At 35.2% G+C, this 11,571-nt stretch overlaps 1 protein-coding gene across 1 annotated transcript; it reads left to right on the forward strand.

Annotated features, from left to right (window-relative positions):
* The first annotated feature begins 1,073 nt into the window (after positions 1-1,073).
* On the forward strand, positions 1,074-11,367 carry alkbh3 (alkB homolog 3, alpha-ketoglutarate dependent dioxygenase). Its single transcript, XM_079248007.1, has 10 exons — positions 1,074-1,148; positions 2,067-2,168; positions 2,313-2,431; positions 2,518-2,552; positions 2,707-2,754; positions 4,209-4,312; positions 5,948-6,036; positions 6,274-6,483; positions 7,055-7,153; positions 9,794-11,367. Exons 2-10 carry the CDS (start codon positions 2,093-2,095, stop codon positions 9,917-9,919), a joined length of 906 nt encoding a protein of 301 aa, XP_079104133.1. The 5' UTR covers positions 1,074-1,148; positions 2,067-2,092; the 3' UTR covers positions 9,920-11,367.
* The last annotated feature ends 204 nt before the right edge of the window (positions 11,368-11,571 follow it).

Here is an 11,571-nt window from a genome sequence, read left to right on the forward strand (position 1 = left end):
TGATATGACAGTTCTTCCAAAAGTGGATGGCAAGCTTTTTCATCCAATGCATATTATAGCATCAAGAAAAAAATATTTAACACAAATACAAGATCCAGTTAAAGTATTGGCATTGCTGCAATAGAAGTAAAAGAACTGGTACACTGCCATATACCATGCTCATAAGGGAAAGCCTTATATTCAAATAGCTGGCAAGTAAAAGTCAAGGACAAATAATTGGTATTACTATAGACCCCCCCCATCATCCAAAATCCAGACTCCAGTTGTCTTTCAATAAACATTAATTCAAGTTCATGTGGAGGAGATGGCTAGCAAACGATAATGAAACAAACTAATGTACAAGCAATTTTGAACCTTGGAATGCAAGCTTGAGGAATAAAGTTTCAATCATTCATTCATTTTCCTAACCGCTTAATCCAATTCAGGGTTGTGGCTGATTATGAAATCAGCCATGGACCATCAGGAGTATCCCAGTGAGTACAGTGTTATTAAAAGCTCATCGTATTTTTCATTTGAAAGCATAAATGATAAGTTAAATCTAATTAAAGCATTAGAATAAATCATATTTATATTAGAACTACAGTAGCATTGCTCCTAACTATCCTGTGTTGTAAAGATTAAACAAATTAAGTCCAGTAGATAGCAGTAATTACACATAAAATTAGTTTTCTATTCAGTTACTTAAGAGTAAAGTTTTTAATAATCAGATGTCTTATTGTTTGGGGAGCCATCCCAGCAGTCTTTGGGCGAAAGGCAAGGTACACCCTGGACAGCTCGCCAGTCCATCGTAGGGAATAAAGTTTAATAAAATTAAAAATTATAAACCTAAGCTAAAAATGAAGCTTCAACATGTACAGAAAACCGAATGTACCCAAACATTTTTTAAAAAGATAATTTATAATACAGTTCTTTGTTAAGAACCGTCTAATGCTTTAAATGTTTTATGTAAACGCCTAAATTGTTTTGTACATAAAATCTACTATACAAATGAACTTGCTTTCCCTTCCTTATATAGGCAAAAGACGGGGTGGAACTCATTTCAAGTGTGTGTTGCGGTAGGACGCGTTTTTCTGTAACTCACTAGTCATGGCTGCCAGTTAACTGGTCGTCGTTTCCTCATTACTCTCAAGTTTTAAGTGGCATTTTAGGTGAGTTAATGAAAATGTTTGTTAAACTTAAACACATTTATAGCCGTAATACTTTATTGTGGAAAATGTAATTTATTTGTAGTTTTAATTTAACTTTAAGCCTTGGTTTATCTCACCTTTAGGCTACTGAACAAACAGGTTAATCTTAACTAAAATGAACTAAGAAAAGATTTGGTATTTTTCTTCAGATATTCTTTAAGTTAAAGCTTCCGAAATCATATAGCTAATGATGGGCAGACTTTTTAAGTACTCACAACCGTGTTTACTGTGAGTGTAGAAATGAAAATATTTGGAACCAACAAAGTTCATATTCATTAAACCCACATGCTAAGTAAAAAACTTGTTATAAAGTGATACAGAAACGCACATAACTAATCACCCCACCAGACGAGACAGAACCTCAACTAAAAATTGTCTCCACACATAACACATAAATTCACATTAGGTAATAATACTACGTACAATTATTTATATGTTACTGATTTGGGAGGACAGGATGACACTGATAAACTTTTCCCTCTCAAGAGTGTTAAAAAAGATCCCATATTCTCACAGGAAGCCAGAGACTTGGGTTTCTCATTACAGTTCTACGAGAGCTATAATCCAGCAGGTTTTCCATGTATTCCTGGTCCAACAAACCTGGCTTAAAGTAATGAGTCATTGTGCCAAACCCGATAGGCTGCTAATTCCATTTAATTGGAGTCAGGTGTTTTGTAAGCAGGAATACATAGAAATCCTCCTACCACTTTAGTATAATAGTGACGATAATAATTATTGTTATTATTCATTTTATTATTGTTGTTGTTTTTGTTATGATTATTATGATAAAAAATGGTCTTGGGAATGATGGAAGACAGCTTGTGCTGATTTTATTTTTTCTTAATGGGGAATTTGTTTCCATGTTGATGAACCCATCAGTTTTCTGATACCCCAAAACTGATGTGATGTCAGATAAGCGTCAGCGTGCACGAGTCCAGGGCTCCTGGGCCAAACAAATGCCAAAACAGTCAGGTCCAACAGGTAATTTAAGGTGTAGTTTATATTGAGTCATATGCAACTCCTTATGCATGTCTCTCACAAAATCTGAAAATGATTTAGATTTTAACTCATTCACTGCAAGTCAAGTGATTTTGTTTTTCTCTGTTTCTTGTTTCTTTGTTTAAGCTGGTAGACCTATAGTCCCAAACAATAATCTGTCAAAAAATGCTAACACAGTCTCTGGGTCTTGGGGATCTGGTAACCAGAAAACCTCTAAAACCTTTGAGTTTCACCAACCCACCAAGGTAAACTGTTATATCAATTTTTGCAATTTGTATGGTTATAAACCTAAGACTATTGATTCTCTTCATTTGCATTTTATTCATTGCAGGAGGTTAGAGACGTTCCACCAGAAAGGGTGATAGAGTAAGTTATTCATTGCTAACCTAAGTGTATATCTCTAAAAATGATTGACTTTTTCTTCAATTATTGTGTTTTATAATCTTATGATCCTTTGGAGTCTAACCTGGTTTTATAGTAAACACAGGGAAACTAAACTAAATAAGTGTGCTTTTGACAGGAAAATGGGTGATTATGAAATCAGCCATGGACCATCAGGAGTATCCCAGTGAGTACAGTGTTATTAAAGCTCGTATTTTTCATTTGAAAGCATAAATGATAAGTTCAATCTAATTAAAGCATTAGAATAAATCCTATTTATATTAAAACTACAGTAGCATTGCTCCTAACTATCCTGTGTTGTAAAGATTAAGCAAATTAAGTCCAGTAGATGGCAGTAATTACACATAAAATTAGTTTTCTATTCAGTTACTTAAAAGAGTAAAGTTCTTAATAATTAGATGTCTTATTGTTTGGGGTTCGACAAAATCTGTTGTCTGTTACTAAAAAAAAAATTGTAATTATTTGGATTGTTTGCATTTAAAAGGGGATTGATTTTACGAAAAGCTTTCTCTCTTTCTTGCTCTCTAAAACTATGACCGCAACAGAGTTACTCTTATATGTTACACACTCAATTATAAAAATTGGAGTAGCGTCTTTTAGTGGAATAGTCTTTTTTTTTTTACCCACTTTGATTTTTATGTGTGCCAGTCTTCCTTAAAGTCAGTTTGACACAGTGAACTCAACAACTATTTTATTTTTGCACAGCAGCTACATACTTTTCTTTTGGAGTGTTTTGGGGCTATGCCATTTTGGAGTAAGCAGCACAACAGAGCTGCTCCGTGGTGTAGTGGTTAGCACTCTGACCTCAAAGCAAAAAGGTAGCTGGTTTGAGCTTCGGCCGGAGCACGTTTGAACAGTGACCTTTCTGTGTGGAGATGTCTGGTATGAATGCATATAATATTTGGTGAAAACTTAACAAAGCATATTAGCATGGTGTTGACAGGTGATGATTTGGGCTTGATTTTTGGCCACAGATCCTGGACACCTTGCAGTCCTTGTGCTGGCTATGAGCTTCTTTATATAACAAAGTATGTTAAGAGTCAAATACAAGGCCGTCTACCTGACATCAGAAAGTTTTGTTCTAATCAATTCATGAAACTAAACAATTTTATCCTATAGACAATAGTCAAAAAAGCAAAGAAAGGGAAAGAATGAATATTTTGCACTGGCTCAGTTAAATGTCAGACAGCTGTTCAGAGTGGGCCAAAATCCCTACACAGCCATGCAAAACACTTATGTCTTGAAAAACTTAAAAACACTTCTGCAAAAGATGGTTTTATAAACTATGAAACAAAAAGGGTGTTTTTTTTTCCATGCTTCTGCTTTTTGGTTTAGGAATAAAGGTCTTCTTCACTGAATAATGATTTTGTAATAAGTCATGTGATTTTGTTGTTTTAAGATTTTAAATACCCTTTTTGATATAAGGGCCAGGTTCATTATTTTAATATTGTAATATATAAAAAATCTACAATTTATTAATAAACTTATGTTAGCAGCATTGTGATTTGACAAGGTCTGATTTAATATAAGCATGAATCTAGAAAACATCTTGTTTTTCAGTGATACCAAGTACTCTTGTTTTTTTTCTCCTTGTTTTTGTTTTTCTTTCAATGCATCCAGACTACGTCTGCGTCCTGGGTTTATTTCCCAAGAAGAGGCTGACTGGATGTTTAGTAAACTGCTAGGAGAGCTCCCCTGGTCCCAGAAGACCAACTACAGACAGGGTGAGCGCCACCTACTTCACAATAAGCACAATGCAAACAGTGAAGGGCGAGCTTGTGGCTTCTAAACCAAAGGTCAAATGGCAGCTACTTGTTCTTATGTTTAATTTTGTTTCATTAGATTTTCACAGTCAACATATTCTAGAGGTTTTTATTTTGCATATTAAATATAAATTTGTTGATGGTTTTACGTTTTATGTATTGATCATTGTTTTGTATTCATGTAAGTTTTATTAAGTTTGTACACTCATTAGTTAGTACACACACATACTGTGAGAAAATTTCCAAGTTCTTCACAAGCTTCTCTCAATGCATGGTGGTAATTTGTATTTACTTGAAACGACTGATACGTCAGTTAGAAGGGAAAAAAGACTTGCACATTGTACTCAAACTATATACAATGAGCATGTTGAGCTGAAGCCACACTTTGTCTCAGGGATTGCCTTTTCTCTCAGCTGGCTCTCATCCATCTTGTGTGCTATTCTGTGATAGCTCCATGGCAGACAAACAGTGTGATGCAGACGAGGGCTGCAATTTCTAAACACTGCCCATAGACACATTATGTAATCTTTTTTTCATCATTCTTCAGTTTGTCAACAAAGTCACCTGACATTTGGGTGATGGAAGAGATTTATTTATCCTGTCCTGTTTTAAAGCAGCCTTTTAAAACGCAATTCTTCCAGGCATCTCAGGACTCTAAACAAAAGAATTTTCTTCTGATAACATTTTTTTATGGAAATAGTTATAGCTTTCGACAGCTGACAAATGACTATGCATATTTCTAAATATTAGCTCCATAGGCCCAGAATAATTCAGTCCCATTATTACTAATGACTGATCAAGTTGTTTGCTTTGGTTTCATTGTGTTCCTGCACCAGCAGACCAGCCAAAATACACTAATGGCTGAGAATTGTTTCTTGGAAGAGAGCCAGTTGTTGCTACAGAAAGAAAGATGCACCCAGACCCACAGAGGCAAACTGACACAGATAAATTAGATTTAGATTAAGATGTTTACACGATAATTTCTGCTTGAAATAAACTGTGCTGAGAGAAGATGATTATTGGATCTGTGTGTTCACACTGGGAAGGTAAACAATAAGAAGAAATTTTCTCCATTTTCACTCCTGGAAGTGATTATTGTTCAGTTAATAATGCATCATAGGGATTGATCCTTTTTGTCTCTCACTTGAAGTCATATAAAGCTGCTTTCTCTTATATATATGTGTATGTGTGTATGTATGTGTGTGTGTGTGTGTGTGTGTGTGTGTGTGTGTGTGTGTGTGTGTGTGCGCGCGCGCTATTCTAAAAATATCCCAAAACATATTTCTAGTCTCTGCAGTGATCTCACAGGTTTTTTTTAAATTTTTTTTTATGTTTTTACTTGTTTTGATGATTGCCATGCAAAACAGCATTAACACAGTAGTTCTGATTAAATTCCTTAGGGTCAACTCATTGCAAAAAAAAAAAAAAAAAAAAAGGTTCATTATTGACTTATCTGATTAAAGAGAAGTTATAGAAATAAAAACTACTTTTGGCTTTAATATTGTGTGTGTGTGTGTGTGTGTGTGTGTGTGTGTGTGTGTGTGTGTGTGTGTGTGTGTGGGTGTGTGGGTGTGTGGGTGTGGGTGTGGCGGCTAGGTGAGGCATATGAAGAGCCCAGGCTGACTTGCTGGTACGGGGAGCTGCCATATACGTATGCTCGCTCCACTATGCCTGCCAACGCAGAGGTCAGATAATTGCATCATGATGCAAAGGAACATATTGTCCCACAGTATCTTTCTGACTTTTATTTTATGCTGGAGTGTTTTTTGTTTTTTGTTTTTTTTTATTTTTCATTTCTGTATGTACATTTGTTTTATCATTTTGAATCTGTTGCATTAACTTTCACTGTGACCCTTTTCATTCAGTGGTGTTTAATCCCTAAATGTGCTTTCATAAGTTTTTCTTATTTTCCTTCTTGATAGTGGCATCCATTGCTGGTAACCCTTCGCAATGCAGTGGAGCAGATGAGTGGATGTAGCTTCAACTCCCTGCTGTGTAATTTATATCGTGATGGGCATGACAGCATCAGCTGGCACAGCGACGATGAGGCCTCCTTGGGTGACAAACCTACCATAGCCTCACTCAGTTTGGGTGACACAAGAGTCTTCAGCCTCCGCAAGCAGCCTCCACCTGTGAGAAAATGGTCTACTTAACTCCATAAACCTGCATGTTTGTATTTAAACAGGGGCTGCATCATGTTTCAAATATATTCTACATAAGGATAGATGCTGTATGTTATGCCTCAGAGTTATGAATATCTAAATATTGTCTTAAATCGTTCTAAAACTAGCATTTAAATAATATAAAGTGCTTACTGTGGCCCATGTAATCTGAAGCCACTGTTTCTGACCTATTTAGTCTCTGTTCGGGTCTAGAAAGAGTTGGCTCACAGTTTGGAAAACTTTCTTTTACTTCCAGTACATGCCTCATAGGAAATGCAAAACTGATGTACAAATCTTAATACAAATTAAATAGAATAAAAGGCATTATCAACAGCTTGTGTTTAGTCTCAGAAAAATAATGAAGGACCTCTGTATCATTATTGTCAAATTTGACTTTTTTTTTTTTTTTTTTTTTTATAGAGCAGAAGCTTCTTTAGTTCAGTTGACATGTATTTGCATTTTATTATGATTCTATAAAAAGATTAGCTTTTGTTACTGTGATGACTTGTGAACATTTGTCATTATTTTTGTTGAATTCTAGGAAGAGAACGGTGACTATACTTACGTGGAGCGGATTCGGATTCCTCTGAGTCATGGGACTCTTCTGCTCATGGAAGGAGCAACACAGGATGATTGGCAGGTGGGTATCCCCAATCTGATCTTCTGGTGGAATTAATGCTCTTTGTCATCTTCATATTCTTGTTTTTGTCTTAGAATTTCTTAAAATTTATTTTTAAAAACATCTATAAGCGCTGTGTTTTATTTATGGTTTAATAGGTTTTCTTCTGCTTGTATCTTTCAAACATGCACGGCTGTCAAATACAAATATGTGCAATGTGCATTACCGTAGAGGTCTGGGGGGGGGGGGAGTCCATAAAGGTCACAGAGTCCAAATGCAGCAGATTTATGTGATCTATTTCACACTTGGACCTTTACTATGCTGAGCAAAATTGGTGGTCTAAGTAACATCAAGTTTAGCTCCTTTGGTTATTATTTCTTACTGGGATGCTAGAAACCTAACCTGCCATGGAGCAGGATTGGTTGCAGGATAAGAAATCAACACACATAAAGTGCCAACTTTTTACCTAATCAATTCTCCAAGAACAGGAAAAAAGCAATGGTGTGTGGATGGTTAGTGTCTGTCTGATTTTCTTTAAGTCGAATGTCTCCTCCACTGTTTGACTTTCACTAAGCTTTATTGTTACAAGAGTTGTTTAAATAGAAACTGATTAATCTAAAGTTTGTTCCAGCTGAAATTTATGATTTGTAACCAACATTTATATTTTTCAAAAATCATTGAACTACTAAATATTGTGTTGAAATATAAATAAAGGTTTTTCATGGATCTAGCCCTCATCCTCAACTCTGCTACTCATCTCACAAACGTATTTTTCAAAAGTGGTCCTATTCAAAAGAGAAATAAACGGGTTTGCCAAGAGTGTAAGATTTGTTCTTCAGAAGCATTGTTACAACAGAGAAACAGCCTTACTGTAGATTCCCTTAATAATTGTTTATAATCCTGTTATATAATGATAATCATTCTGTTAGTAGCACAAAAAAAAAAAATTTCTAGAGAGCCTTTCAAGCCTTTGTTCAGTTTTTTTGTGCTGGACCAGTTTGGTAACAGTTACATTTTTAAATACTTGTCTGTAATTGTGACATTTACCAGATAAAACTGTTCTCCACTGTCCTTCACAGTTATCAAGAGTCCTTTTCATATAAGCAGTTCCCTCATCTAACTTTGCACTTTTATTGTAAATAGTCATGAGATTAAAACTTCATTTTACCTGTGTGATATGGGAGCATTTGTTTGATGCTCCCAGATGAAGAATCCTGAAGTGAAGAGAAGAGCTTCAGCTTGATACGAGTGTAATTTATATTACAATCAGAGACATTAACTTACTTTATATAACATTAGAGCCTTAGTGTTTCATAAAGAGTTTGAGTCTGATGAGAATAACATGGGCCACACTTGGCAGTAAAAGTATTTTATATTGTATGACAAAAAATGGAGTTTTATTAATATAAAATATATTCTGTTTGGAAAATAGATAAAAGCTTTACTTATGCTAAAAAAAATGAACCCATATTGTTAAAAAATATTTCTGTGTGACAGAAACGGCAAAAATTCAGGTGCATAAGATGCAGACAATGATTCATGCATGTCAATCTGAGGAAAACGGATCTTGTTTTGTAAAAAAAAATGCTTGTAATATAAAAAGGCAAGTATTCTACTTATATTTTTATGGAATATAGATATTTTAAATGTATGTGATCCATTTACAGAAAAAGGGGGCATTACAGAAGAAACATCTCGAAGTAAAGCAATAATGAATGGTGACAAAAGCCATCAGCATCAGTGACTGTGTTGGTGTGTATATACAAAACCATAAGTATGCACTCACTTCCTGTCACCAAAAAAACATGAAAATATGATTTTCCTGGGCTGTCAACCATTCTCAAGTCCACCATTTTCCCCTACTAAACCATTGTAGTAGTAGAATAATGGCTTAAAGGGCAGAAGAATAAAGACAGACAGAGTGAAAGGAGTTTGATGTGTAAAACAAAAAAAGGATAAGGTCACAGGTGTTTTATAGTGACACCACCCCCAGTATCTCGGCAAACGTTGCACTCCAGAGAGAGAAGATCATTAGAACCATTAATCCTCCCTCTGTTATTGCATTCAAAGGCAGCCCAGCAAAACCATCTGGCTCAGAAGGGGAAGCTTTGTAGAAAAGTGCACCAAATATTTAACTAAATCTAAGTCGTGATCATTTTTCAAGTAATTCATTTGTTTGAAAAAGAATTCACAACTTTTTAAAGTCTTTCTTGGTTTTTCTTTTTGTAATTGAAGTGAAAACAAAGACCTTTTATCTCCTTTTTAGATTTGAGTGTAGAAGGAAAGTGCATGTGTGTGTGTGTATGAAAGAGAGTGTGTGCGTGCCTGTTGGTGTACATGTAAGAGCGTGTATGCCTGTGTTTGGAATTACTATGGTGTAGTCTTCTGCTTCTTGGTATATAATAGGGGTAAAAGACAAATTGTTTAACAGGTGTGTTTAACATTGTTTAAGATTGTGTTTAACAGGATTTTGAGCAAATCAGCAATAGAAAATGTGTCAGAAACTGTATATATAAAATGTCGTGTTGGGCTTTAGACAGTTAAATTGTATTGGAAAATAAATGTATTAGGAAAATTTTTTTTTTTTTTTAAGCTTGAAGTACTTTGTGGTTAAAAAAAACCCAAAAAAAAACCATGACCCTCTTTTTCTACCCTTACCAGCATCAAGTGGCAAAAGAGTATCATGACAGGGGCCCACGGATCAACTTGACCTTCAGAACAATCCACCCAGAGCCACAGGGCCACAGGCCAGGCACCAAGATGCGATTCACAACCAAACAACCATAGATTCACCTCAGTCAAGTGGAAGAGTCTACAGTGGTTTAGTCATAAGAAACAGGCTGAGTTGTGAACAAATCTAATGCATGATGAGTTTTTCCAGGGAAACATGTTTCCTTCTGTTTTGTGCAGGGAGCCTCCAAGGTAGAAATCTAACCTCTAATGGATGAAGATCGTGTATGTCCTGATTCTAAATATGAATAACTTGAACCAAATCTGTTTTGATTTGTTTATGCCAAACTTTGTCATATTAGATTGGACATTTTGTCTAAGAAGTTAATGTCTGCATGCTGTTTCTTTATGAAAGTCTGTTATAACCAGACAGTACATGGCGTCCACTTTAACACTGTCAAAAATGTTAATGACCGTGTCTTGCTCAAAACAGAGAGCTTTTTGGAGAGAACATAGCTGCTATTAAAAGTAAGAGAGAGGGATAAGTGGCCACTTGGATGATTTGCAGAACTGGATTTAATTGTCAATTTGAGTAAGACCTGCTTTTTAAAGGTGAAGAATTTTTCAGAAGCAAAACACAAACCCTTTACTCAAAAAGCACTGAAACAGAACAATTTCATCAGCTCCTTTCCAGAAGATGCTACAGAAGCACTCAAGTAATCATTTAGAAGTTTGTTTTTCCCATTAAAATTTCTGAAATGACTTGTTTTTGTTTCATCTAAGTATTTCTGTGTATTTAAACAGCCTGAATGTTAATTGGTTGATCTCAAAGACATGAAAGCCCAAACGCAGTTTCAAAATTCTTGTTGTTGTTATTGCTGTTTGTTGTTTGGCGATTTTTTTTATTTTTTTTTAAATGTATTTTTGTGGCCTAAGAAGAAATCAGAATTTTAGTGAAATACTGCTATTTATTTTTCTTTATTATTGAAACATGTTTACTTCAGAATTCAATTAAGCCATTCATGAAGCTTATTTTTGTTCCTTTTTTCTTATGGTAAAACATCTTCTAGATGTTATTAGTGGATTGCATCTAACACATTTCCTGTTACTCTTGTTTCAGTCTGTATGAATAAAAACATCTAGATATAATATATTTCTTATGATCTTTTGGGTTTGTTGCAAATATCTCCTGTCAGATGAGTAAACCATCGACTGAATATTTAAAGGATGGACGGAGTCTCCATGACGTCACCTGTAGTGTGCTACAGGTGACGTCATGGAGCTGAAGTAAAGCTAGGTGCCCGGTTCCCACTGTGGCCTCCTCAACAGTGTCACACATGGCATTGCTCCCAGAACACACAAAAATGGGCAAAGAGGTCATGCAGAGATGGGGTCTGTCATGGAGATAAACCATTAAATCTAAAATGTCTTTTTGAACCAGGCTGTAAACATGTTAATTTCTGTTGTGAAGTTGAAATTTTTAACATGCCCAGAGCCATCCAGTGCAAAACTGCACTTAAGCCTTTGGGAACTTGTTTTGGAGCCAGGACCTAGTGGATGATGGGGGAGCTGCAATTTTTGGCATTTCTGCATAGACTTTACTTTTGTCCAAGGTTGCCGTTTGATGTAAATTGTGCCCCATTATAAATTACTGTGTGATGTTGCTTGATATATATTGAATTTCCCTTTGGGGATTAATAAAGTATTTTTCATTTCATAAGTTTTATCATTAATAAATAGTTATATTTTATTTTACACTGCCCCCAAAA

This window comes from Telmatherina bonti (assembly GCF_933228915.1).
Source record: "Telmatherina bonti genome assembly, chromosome: 2".
NCBI classification, from domain to species: Eukaryota; Metazoa; Chordata; class Actinopteri; order Atheriniformes; family Telmatherinidae; genus Telmatherina; species Telmatherina bonti.

Coding starts and splice junctions, on each gene's coding strand:
- alkbh3 (XM_079248007.1), top strand. CDS start 2,093: ATGTCAGATAAGCGTCAGCGTGCACGAGTCCAGGGCTCCTGGGCCAAA. Junction 2,553..2,706: donor CCACCAGAAAGGGTGATAGA/GTAAGTTATTCA, acceptor TGCTTTTGACAG/GAAAATGGGTGATTATGAAA. Junction 4,313..5,947: donor GAAGACCAACTACAGACAGG/GTGAGCGCCACC, acceptor TGTGGCGGCTAG/GTGAGGCATATGAAGAGCCC.